This window comes from Mucor mucedo, assembly GCF_025094135.1.
Source record: "Mucor mucedo strain NRRL 3635 chromosome Unknown EV154scaffold_9, whole genome shotgun sequence".
In the NCBI taxonomy this organism is placed as follows: Eukaryota; Fungi; Mucoromycota; class Mucoromycetes; order Mucorales; family Mucoraceae; genus Mucor; species Mucor mucedo.
Genome location: NW_026252293.1, coordinates 122020 through 133382, shown reverse-complemented (window position 1 = coordinate 133382; position 11363 = coordinate 122020). Strand labels below are relative to the sequence as shown.

Below are 11363 nucleotides of genomic sequence, written 5' to 3'. Positions count from 1 at the left end.
ATAATTGTTAATGCGGCCGCTATTTACTTTTATATATATATATACATATATATATAGAGGGAGGAGGAGATGGGGGAGGGAATATCATTGATACATACAGACTAATAATGAGATGGGGCTGTTTGAGTCCAATCGGCAACATACGAGAACGACTGGAATTCCTGTTGCTCAACACGGTTTAGGGCGCTATTAATTGGGGTTAAAGCAGGGATTTCACGAGTGAATTCTTCATCAAAGTTGGATGTGTCTAAAGGCCCACTCACAGACGGACAGAACGGGGGAGAAACACGCTTAGCAAGCATATCATCCCAGTTCACGCCATAGAAAAAGGGGTGATTCTTAATTTCAGCAGCGTCAGATGGACCAGAACCCAATCTTCTCTTAGGATCGCGTGTCAATAGCTAATAAAATACAAATAATTAAAGCGTGTAATGAAGAACAAGTGATAAATATCTTACTCTTTGACAGATCGAAACAGAGTCTCTTGACATATTTACAGGATAGAGAATTTCGTCTTCCAAAATTGCATCGAAAATTTCGTCCTCATCTTCACCACGGAAAGGTGACTGGCCGAGCAACATTTCATATACAAGTACACCAAATGCCCACCAATCCACAGCACGACCGTATTTCTGTTCCAACAGAATTTCGGGTGCCATAAACTCTGGTGTGCCACAGAATGTACCAGTAGTGTCATCTTGAAACATATTCTCCTTACAAAGACCGTAATCTGCCACCTTAATATGTCCATCGAGGCCAAGCATAATGTTATCCAACTTTAAGTCACGGTAGATAATACCTTGGCTGTGGAAATATTCAAGCGCTAATAGCACTTCACATGCATAAAATTTGGCTCTTCTTTCGGAGAATGGTTCCCGTTGAATATGGTACATCAAATCACCACCACTAACATACTCCATAACAAAATAGACACGAGATTCAGTCTGGAAACACGATTGAAGTCCAATAAGAAAAGGATGTCTTTCACGATTTGCTGCTTGGAAGATACGTTTTTCGGAACGAACGCTATCGTCAAGCTATCAGTTTTATGTTTTTATAAATAAAACGAACTTAATCTTACCTTTCAATTTCATCATTGTCGATAATAAACCTCTTTTTTAACACTTTAACAGCATACAACTTCTTATCATATTTGTCTTCAGCCAACATGACCTTACCAAAGTTACCCTTACCGAGCACGAACAAAAAATTAAAATCATTCAACGTTACTCGTCTATCATTTGGGCGAGTTGTGACCTGTTGTTGTGGCATTTGGGCCTTTGCCTGTGGCTAAATAATAAAAGTCAGTTAATATTGACAGATCATAAATAATTAACATCAATATAATGTACTCTCGATATGGCATCTTTTTTAGAAGGTGGCGCGACATGTCCTGGTCGAGCACTCACAGTATCACCAGCTGTGGGTGTATAATAATGGCCCTGCTGTTGATTATGATGGCTGGAATCATTGCTAACCATTGGATATTGATGAGGAACATAAGGCTGCCCATGGGGTGGTAATGTTGGAGGTGTTGATGCTTGTGTTCGTCCGGTAGATACGATATTCTGTTGCTTTTGCTGTTGTTGAGGAGTAGATATGGGATTTGGCTGATTTATTGATACATGGCTCATTTGTTCTGTCAATAGATTATCCTCGTGTTTTGATAAACGGGTTGGTTTAGAGATCGCATTAGATGAAGTAGATGGAGTGACAGGCCCATCCAAGGTTTTTCTTTTGTTAGCAGCCTTAATTTCAGATAGCATTTGGTTAGCCATTTCCATGGACAGACCGCAAAAATCAGGAATAAAATGCTGACATTTGGTATGACAAGTGATTCCGCATTCTATAAATAGCCATTATTCAATCATGTAGATATATATATATAAACAAAACAAAATGATGTTTACCAGAACATTTCTTTGCTCCTTTTGCACCAAGAGGAAGCATATAACCACAATGGCAACACCAATTTGCACCAATATTGGTAATAGGCTCAAATCGATGGGGTATCCTATGATTAAGCTTATCTTCATCGGAATCCCGATCAGCGTTTGCTTTGGAAATACATTTGGTAACCACTTTTGTAAAGCACTTTTTGTGACAAGTATAATTGCAGTCTATAGAAGCAAAGTTTAAGTGACCCTTCATTTTTTAAAAAAGAAACCCAGTTATGTACCTTCACACTGATATCCGTTATTGACCATAAATTCGCTGCATAGAGCACACCGCATAATATTGTAAAACTTTTTTTCGAAAAACTGATGACCGTTCATTTCGTGAACTTCTTCGCGTCTTTGTCTTACCGCACCAGCACGACCGAGCTTATCGAGGGGGCGACGGTTTGCGGCCTCGCGAACTTAAAAAGTGTATTAGTAAAAGGACTGATATCGTTTCACAATATGGTCAGTTACCAAAGTTTACACGAAGTAGCATTTCACCAGAAGGTTCAACATCAAACCAAGCTTGAATACCTTCTTGAGTGGATTCTACATGCTTTGGCTGTTGAGGTTGAGGCTGGTTTGGAACAGGATTAGGCCCATGCCTACTTTCCCTTTTTTGATACACTTCAGCGGGGACCCAACCAGGACCACTCTCTTGTTGAATCTTCTTTTTACGTAGGCCTTCAGCAATATCAGTGATTTTCAACCAAAAGATACCAATGGGAAGAGTACGTTCTGCTTCCTGGTCATAAATTGAAATTTCGACCTCTGTAGCCTTATTTACATGGGTTTCACATACGTCTCCCCATTTATCGTTGCGGGACAACTTCGACTTGTACACGACATTACCATCAATTTTGACATATACAACGGTATCAGGTGTTTTGAACATTCGTGTCGGAGCATGAGCAATGCCACGGGCTTGTATGAGCTCTAGTTGTAATAAACCCGTCACTGGTCTTCTGAAACCGGGTGGGATGCGTGCTGAGGGAGGGGTTTCTAGTTCTAGACAAGTTACATGTGTAAATATACGTGTGGGGCAGGAATCAGGTGTATTTTTGAAGTACCATAATCATCCTCATCATCATCTTCACCAATATAAAGACTTTTATATTTTCGCAGAGCCTTTGCGAGTAGATTCAATTTTTCAATGCTTTCGTTCATTTGACCTTGAAGTTCAATCTTTCTCTTTCTGTCACTCGAAGAAGGATCTTTATCTACAACGTCAGCCATTGTTTTAATGCCTGCTAACACTTTTCTTTCCACATCAAGTTTATACTCCAACTCATGCAACTTTAAAGAAACCTTTGACTTGTTGAATAAAGATTCAGTTGTCAGCAAATCTGGGACGATAAGGAGAAGGTTAAACTTTTGCATAATTTGCATAATAAATATAGAAAAATACCCAAAGTTGAATATTTCTTGATATCACGACCTTCTGTGCTGCTTGGACGAGGTGATGGTTCATTGCCACTAAGTCGTTTAGCACTTTGTGTCTGATCTTTATTCGTATTCAGTAAGGTGTTTGAAGTATCGGCATCTTTTCGCGATTCCAACTTGACAAGCTCGTCATGAAAATAGTCAATATATTTTTGACACTCCCGAATTTCAGTGTCACATTGCGAGAGTGCGTTGCGGTCTGTAAGCAAAGGCTTCAATTGATAAGCCTTATCACGCATTCTTTCATTCTGAGCGATTTTGGCTTTTAATTCCTTCACTTTGACATGGTGTTGATCCTTTCGGTTTTGCTTTAGTCTTTAAAAAAGATATGGGCTAAAAAGAATGGGTCCGACTTACACTCATTTTTATACTTGGTGTTTTTTGTGGTCTATACGGGAAAAAAAATTGTGTTCTAAGTCTGCTAATAAATTAATTGCTACAAGAAACTTCTAACTTAAAGAAGAGCAGGAGTTTTTCTTTTTAGCATTGTAAAAACCGTCAAGTCACAGTTGCGCTGGGTTTGAAAAACTGTTGTCTTCTCAATAATCAGTTTTTTGTTGTACACTTTTTTATGAACTATCACAAAGCATTATACGATATAGGTTTCATTGTATTTGGCCAAAATAAATAAAGTTTGCATGTATACAAAAAAAAAGGGAGCTGGATAGTGTTAAGCAGTTTCGATAAACGCTTCCCAGGTGGTTATTATGGACTTGACTTAATGGAGCATTACACCTTTTTCTTACTCATACGAATTTTAATGTTGAGCTACACATAGTAGACTTCCCGATGAATGGCTTGCTTCATCGTCTAAATTCCTTCAACTCATTTAAGTGTTGGCTAGTGCTTTCGCCCTTGACCAGTGAAGTTGACCGTTTGTGTGTCCGTTAGACCTAAATGGGTTTCTTTGGACGTTTTTTATTCTTTTTGCCACCCGGATTCTCATTGATGACAAGCTTTATTAAAACTCTGAGTTGTTATCTTTCCTACTTCTGACACTCGCGTCAAGTTTATGGTAAACGTTGGCTGAATTACTCTACTGTATTGATCACTATCTATTTTATTTTTTATGTAAGACAACAAATGAAAAGACTATTTTAATATTTAAAAAGCACATGTTTTATTATTTAAAGAACAAAAAAAAAAGAGATACACACTAGCCACTCTACAAAAGAGTGTTGCCCGGGAATGGCCGCGCGGAGGCTTGTATCTATGCATTCCCTTCTCGAATCTTTTATTTATAAGAAAAGACGAGAGCGTAAAGAGCAGAAAACCTAAAAAAACCATACTGATAAGCAGTAGATTACCTTAATTTTGAGAAACTTGCCCCATTATACAAAAAGTATACAGCATTTCAATGGCTGTATAGAAGATGTATAGAAAATCAATAGCGGAAACGGACATGATACACCCCAACGATCACTACAGGATTTATGATGCCGATAAAGGGGACGCCACACCCACGGGAGAATTTTCCTCACAGCCACAAGATCCAACAACCCACATACTCCCTCCGGTTTTAGACACTTACCCCGTTCACATCAAGATATACCATGCAACACTGAAAAGCTCACCAGAAGGTCCCCCAAAGATACTAGACGTCTCCAGGTCCCAAAGAGTTCTCTAAAAGATTACTCGCCAGCACATCACTAAATATAAGCGCCGTTGTTAAGTGATGATCGTCTCGAACTTTTTCTAAAAGTTAAAATCTGTCTGTCTTTTATACCTTTTTTTTGATTTTTTTTTTTTTTTTTTTTTGTTTATCTGTTTCAGCCTAGAAAATAAAATCTCTTCATGTGAGAGAATATTAATTCATTATGACATCAGATAAACAAAGAGTATAGCTTTTGATAAATGTATACAAGTAAAAGCTTACTCTCAATGATGAAAATCCTACAATCATGATGCACTTGCAACTTTTACTTTTGCATGGATAGCGTTTTTATTGTAAAAGATGCTCATTTTCTTTTGAAAATTGTTTATGTTTTGTTTACATAATGCTGTAAATAAAATTATCTTACTCCCTACTTTAGTCTACTTTTTTTTTTTTGTGTGTATCAATAAACATATTCCCTCAATTATAGGGTTGTCAAGATGATCGATCTGTTTCAGTATAGCCTTTCGGTCATCTTTTACGACGTGGAAAGCTAATCACAGGCAGCCCATAGATATGAGGCTGAGTGACAGCTTAAAAAGGACAATAGATGACATGAATAACACACGCATGAATAAACTTTCAAAAGTAAAGTGTAACATCGAAAGCCAAATAGTTGACCAATCGTATTTAAGCAACGTGTCTTTGGAATCGAAGACAAAAGCGGGAATAAGACTTTTAAATATTTAAAGTACCTTGTAAATAAAGAAGATACAAAATGGCGTTATAACGACCATTCAAGACAAGATAAAAGGGTAAATATTGAATTACTCACGTATACAATGGTAAAACAAGGTTTTTAGTATGACATGATGGATTGACAGCTTCTATTAAAAAGCGTTCCTTTTCAACACAGACTTTTATTATGGACAGTACAACAGACGCATGACTTTAAACTTGATCCACATTGTACATTTCCCCTTATTATAACTCCTGGTCTTTTTTTTCCGGGGTTAAACAACTGATATTAGTGAAAAATAAAATATTAATTATAGACATGCTTGGTACATTAAGAACTAAAGACAAATATTTCAATCAAATTTATAAATGGGTAGAAGACAATAATTTCAACGAGTGAGTACACTGTTTTTTTTAACAGCCTTTATGATGAGGATCTGCCATTAGAGTAGCATTAAAAACCACAGAAAGAGGAAGCGTAATGTTGGATTGTTTTGGACCTAAAGGTACAACTACTATTTTTTTGGTTGCGTTATGGTGATTCACTGGAACGGGTAAGCTCTCTGAGTACTGTGTTTGAAAAATCATGGCAAATGTCCATTCGGAAGGCTGATAACGACGAAAGAAGTGGCAGTTGGGTAACTTCCATCGATGACTATAGACTTGATTTTTGAGACTGCCGGGATATGGATCAGTATTTAAACCATTCAAAGCGATAAACTCGTTACTGATGGAATTTTTTCCTGTCCAGCGAAAGATTACATCCATTGAATTGGGATAGTTGGGAATCTCTTGTGTAACAGGTTTTCCATCTATTATATGTGTTACTTTTAGTTGAAAGCAAGTTTTAATTCAATTACTTACTTGGCGGTATTCCATTGACTGTATATTGGACAATAACTTGCTGACCTGGCGTCAATACTTGATTTGCTACTGGGTTGTTGACGGTAATAAGGCTATTATCTGCTGCAACTAACAACGTGTAAGCGCTAAATAGTATTCCTACCACAAGCGTAATAAGTATGCGATTATACATGAAATTAAATAGTACGGAAAAGAAGAAGAAAAAACAAACGAAATCTACTATTCTAAAAATAAATAAATGATAAAGGAGAGTAAAAACGAGAAGAAATTATTGTAGCAAAGAAGAAGAAGTTCACATAAAAAAAGGGGGTCGAAATTTTATTATGTATAGAAATACTCTTAATAAGGTACCTCTGCTTGCAGATAACCAAGCATGGCTATCGTATCGCCATAATAACTTGACTCTGTATCCTTGTTGATATACTTCATGATCTGTTGCAACTGCTGAGTTTGACCAAGAGTTCTGAATAAAAAGCTAACGGGTGCATTGAAGGCCTTATCGCTGTAGTTGACATAGGATTTTCCATTTAGATAATACCCAGCTCGGATAGGACACTCAGTATCATTACGACCCCTGGTTAATACATCACCAAAGAATTTCGCTTCTGCCTCAAGAAGAGGTCTTACTTTTTCATCCTTGGATAGCTTGAAGTAATGAGCCAAACGCCAAGGTACACGGCAGGAGTTCCAATTATAGTCAGGATCATGCTTACTTTCCAAAACTTGCTTCGTAACGGGCTTATAGGTTTTGGTTTTGGAGTCCAAAGTCAAAAAGTCAGCAACCAAACCCGTATCAGGATGAAGTGCAAGTTGAGCTTGATAGGTCTTGATGACCGCACTAATTACCTTTGCCCAGATTTCCTGACGTGCTTTATCCTCCTACAACAACAAAAAAGGGGTTAGAATGTGCTCAACAGATAAAATTTGAGATGAATATTACATTATAAAAAGTGAGGAAACCACTTAAAATAAAATCACTAGGTCTGGTCAAGACATGAGCTGAGTCACCCGCAGAAGCCCAATCACCTACAAGGGGAAGGAAAGTGTCATGGTTGAAGCAGTACTTCCAGAGGTTGGAGGCTAATGAAGTGGCAGCAGCACGATAGTCAATTTCCCCTTTGCCCCATACTTTGGCAGCAAGAAATAAAGCAGTGGTTATGTCAATATCGCCATCAGTAGCCGAATTTTCTCCTCCTTCATCTCCAGGAACAAAAGTGCCGTTACCAGAAGACTTTTGTTGCCATTGCATCAGTCCCCGCTTGTTTTTCCAAGATTGAAAATAACGATACAAGCCATCAAAATCTTGTTTGTTTCTCTTTAGTACAGCAATAAGCATACCATAGCCTGTATTTGTTACCTAGTGTTAGTGATGTTAATTATAATGTAGTACGTACTGTGACTATACCGTGAGCTTCGGAACATGTCATGGCAGAGGATCCTTCACTTTTTTCTTTATAGTAAACGTAGAGACCATTTTTATAGGTCTTCATGTATCTAGAAAGTGGATATGAGTACTATACCAATTGGAAGCTAGGAATACCTACTTGGATCTCCACTTTCCATAAGCTTGTTCAGTGTTAGTCATTGTTTATAATAGTCAGATTGTTATAAAGAATTTGAATGAGCAGAATACGATCGTCTTATATACTTGGACAGTTTGGACATGTTAGAAGCATAGTCAGCACTGACCCGTCAGCCGCTGAAAACCTTGCTCTCACGAGGTTTAATTGTTTATAAATATGCCATCGAGCATTGACGAGGATAGTATCACAAGATTTGATGATTGACGATGAATCGATATTCGAATATCGTGAACCAATCAGTCAAATGTACAATATTTGAACTATGGCACATGCGTAACAAATTTGTCCAGCCTCACTATCAGCAGACCGTCTTATTGACGTTGGGGTTGTTGATGTTGATCAACTCCCTAACTAAGCAACAAAAAACACGCTTAGTATAATAAAGACACGATGGCTGGTTATAGTTTGATTTTTATTTAGCTCATTTTTCTTTTTATTATGATAGATGTGGGTGACGAGTGACAAGTTGCAAAAATGACGGCAGTAAGAATCAATAGGTAAAAAAATATATATACACATGTCTTATGAATACATTTTCAAATATTGGTTGTAATAATGGAGCTCCACATTAACACTTTCATGTAACGCTGCAACCTTGTTGGATAGTGCCAAGAAGGCTTGATTTTGAGCACGCATAATATCGGCAATATCTAGAAAAGACATTGAAGGTCAATATTCATTCTCTCTCGCTCTTTCTCGCTCTTTCTCGCTCTCAAAAATCATTCCTACCTTGGGGTGATTGTACTCTGTTATGCGACCAGGATTCAGCGGTTCTTTCAATTTCCCAGATACATTTTTTGTATTCCTCTAATCTTCCACCCAATTGTTTAGCAAGTAAAGAGAAATAACTATAGGGAGATAAATGTTAATATTTGATAAGAGCAATGTCGTCTAATTTCTTTCTTACTTGTCATATTCCGAGTACCCAAACAACCATCTGGCATTATTTCCAGGATGTTTACAAGCTTCTATGACAGCACATCCTTCGTTTGCATGTCTTAATTGTGTTTTCACATTTTCGTATAAGGATGCGATAGATTCCACTTGACCCTTTAATGTACTTGAAAATGCATCCAATTGCTAATAAACGTATCTGTATTAATACTTTGTTTTTGCCTTTACATAACTTCGTTTTTACAAGTTTGTACCTGTGACAATGATTCGGTGTCCTTTTTTGCCTTGTTCATCACATTGACGTGTTGAGGCACCTTATGATTGCCGATATATTCACAGCGTTGTCCTTCCAAACGAACGTATTTTTCCAACTCGTCCAATTCCTTTTGTGCTTGTTCAGGAAGTTCAGTGAAGCGTGTTGTGGATAAAATATTATCAATACGGAAATTTGTGTGTGATACGATTTGATTTTGTCTAACGTTCATACGGATTAACAATTTTTTTATCATCCAAAAGAAAAGAAAAAAAAAACTTACTGTAATGCATTTACACTAGGTGTAATTAATGAAGCATATATTTGATTTGGAGGCTGTGCAGCGGTTTGAGCTAATTCATCCAATATTTTACTGAACGAGAATGGGTTGGGCTTATTGGGATCAATTGCGGGAATAGAGGTTGTAGCAGCAGGAGCAGTACTGGCAGTAGTACTACCACCAAATGTGAATGGAGCACTTGTGACCGTACCTGCTTTTTTATCCTTTTCTCCTGTAAGTGTGCCTAATGAAAAAAGAGAGGATGTTGGAGCAGCAGCAGAAGTAGTTGCTGTCGTCGAGGTAGTTGTAGTTGCTGCGGCAGAAGTAGTGGTAGATGTAGCAGGTGTAGGTGATGCAGTTGAAGATGGTGCACCGAAAGTGAAAGGACTGGAGCTGCTAGTGGAGGTAGTGGGAGTACTTACGGTAACTTTGGGAGTGTTAAATGAAAAACTGTTATTACTAGGTGTACTAGCAGCAGATGTGGCAGGGATTTCATTTGATTTAGTGGCGGTGCTAGCGCCGAATGGGGAAACAGATGCTGGTGTTGCCGGTTTGGCTGCGTCAGATGGAGCAGTACCAAATGAAAACGTGGTTGATGGTATCTTTTCGGCTGTATCTGAAGCTGGGGCACTAAATGAAAAACCAGCAGAAGCTGGCTTTGGAGCAGATGTAGCCGTTGTGCTTGCTGGGGAGCCAAATGAAAATCCACCAGTCGGTGCTGTAGTAGGTACAGCTGAAGCAGCGGATGATGATGGAAGTGTATTCCCTGATGCTGGTTTATCGGCAGTTAAAGGTGAGGCACCAAATAGGGGTGTTGAGGTGGCAGTGGAGACAGCAGTAGATGTTGGTGCAGGAGAACCAAATGTAAAAGGCTTGCTAGTTCCTGCTGAACCAAAAGCGCTTGTAGGTTCGGCAACGGTGGTGATTGTAGGCGTGGATGAAGCAGCAATGGAAAAGGGGGTGTTAGTTGGATTTGTTGTGGCAGTTGTTGATGCTGGGGTAGCACCAATACTGAAATCAGTTGAACCAAAGGATACTTGACTTGATAAAGAGCTCTTTACTGGAGCAGCACCAAAGGTAAATGAGCCCAAGTTGGTAGGAGTAGCGTTGGTTGGTGTGGCCAAATTATTGTCTGAAGCAGTACGACGAAAGGTGTCACGTTCAGAGGCACCAAGTTCCAGTTGGGATTGGACTCTTTTATTAGACTGAGGGGAGCTAAAACTAAAGGGTGTGTTTGTGGTGGGAGAGGCGGTTGCTGCAGCAGATGGTGTAGTTGCTGGGTCGCCAAAGACAAATGACTGAGAAGTATTCGTGCCAAAGTTAAAGCTGCTGGAGGCTGGACTGGCGGGATTACTGTTTGACCCAAACCCACCAGGAGAAGCTAAAGGACTACCAGGTTGGCTTCCATTGAAATTGAAAACAAAGTTGGGCAAATTGCTGCCGTCGCTCTTCTTTGATCTAGAGAATTTCTTGCTACTAACTTTATGTTAATTACAAGGAACGGAGAAATCTTTCTTTTTCCTCCCAACCCCAACCCCTTTTTGTTTTGTTTACCTATTCATTTAATTATTATATCCTAATGAATTAACAAAAGAGGGTCTTATACAAGATGTAAACAAAAGAAAGAACAGAGAGAAAAAAATAACGACGCGATATTGACCTACAGCAAACTTTTGCGTGATCAGGCAGTCACTTTTTTTTTTTTTTTTTTTTTTTTTTTTTTTTTTTGGTAAATGTGTGCACACAGGCATGAAATACATAACGCGAGATTGAT

At 38.4% G+C, this 11363-nt stretch overlaps 3 protein-coding genes across 3 annotated transcripts; all 3 read right to left on the bottom strand.

Moving 5' to 3' along the window:
• On the bottom strand, window positions 1-3837 carry EV154DRAFT_494559 (kinase-like domain-containing protein). The gene is made up of 10 exons (XM_051599912.1): window positions 3741-3837; window positions 3349-3679; window positions 3011-3286; window positions 2415-2948; window positions 2180-2359; window positions 1911-2120; window positions 1353-1846; window positions 1082-1290; window positions 459-1026; window positions 1-401 (listed from the first exon to the last, which is right to left on the bottom strand). Exons 1-10 carry the CDS (start codon window positions 3744-3746, stop codon window positions 102-104), a joined length of 3108 nt encoding a protein of 1035 aa, XP_051462082.1. The 5' UTR covers window positions 3747-3837; the 3' UTR covers window positions 1-101.
• Window positions 3838-5992: 2155 nt separating this feature from the next.
• EV154DRAFT_598959 (Six-hairpin glycosidase-like protein) lies at window positions 5993-8176 on the bottom strand. The gene is made up of 7 exons (XM_051607081.1): window positions 8124-8176; window positions 7985-8073; window positions 7520-7923; window positions 6931-7458; window positions 6791-6803; window positions 6580-6717; window positions 5993-6527 (listed from the first exon to the last, which is right to left on the bottom strand). The coding sequence occupies exons 1-7, from the start codon at window positions 8162-8164 to the stop codon at window positions 6130-6132; spliced, it is 1611 nt and encodes a 536-aa protein (XP_051462081.1). The 5' UTR covers window positions 8165-8176; the 3' UTR covers window positions 5993-6129.
• Window positions 8177-8555: 379 nt separating this feature from the next.
• On the bottom strand, window positions 8556-11317 carry EV154DRAFT_598958 (uncharacterized protein). The gene is made up of 6 exons (XM_051607080.1): window positions 11144-11317; window positions 9593-11062; window positions 9311-9530; window positions 9070-9242; window positions 8892-9010; window positions 8556-8812 (listed from the first exon to the last, which is right to left on the bottom strand). The coding sequence occupies exons 1-6, from the start codon at window positions 11149-11151 to the stop codon at window positions 8685-8687; spliced, it is 2118 nt and encodes a 705-aa protein (XP_051462080.1). The 5' UTR covers window positions 11152-11317; the 3' UTR covers window positions 8556-8684.
• Between the last annotated feature and the right edge of the window lie 46 nt (window positions 11318-11363).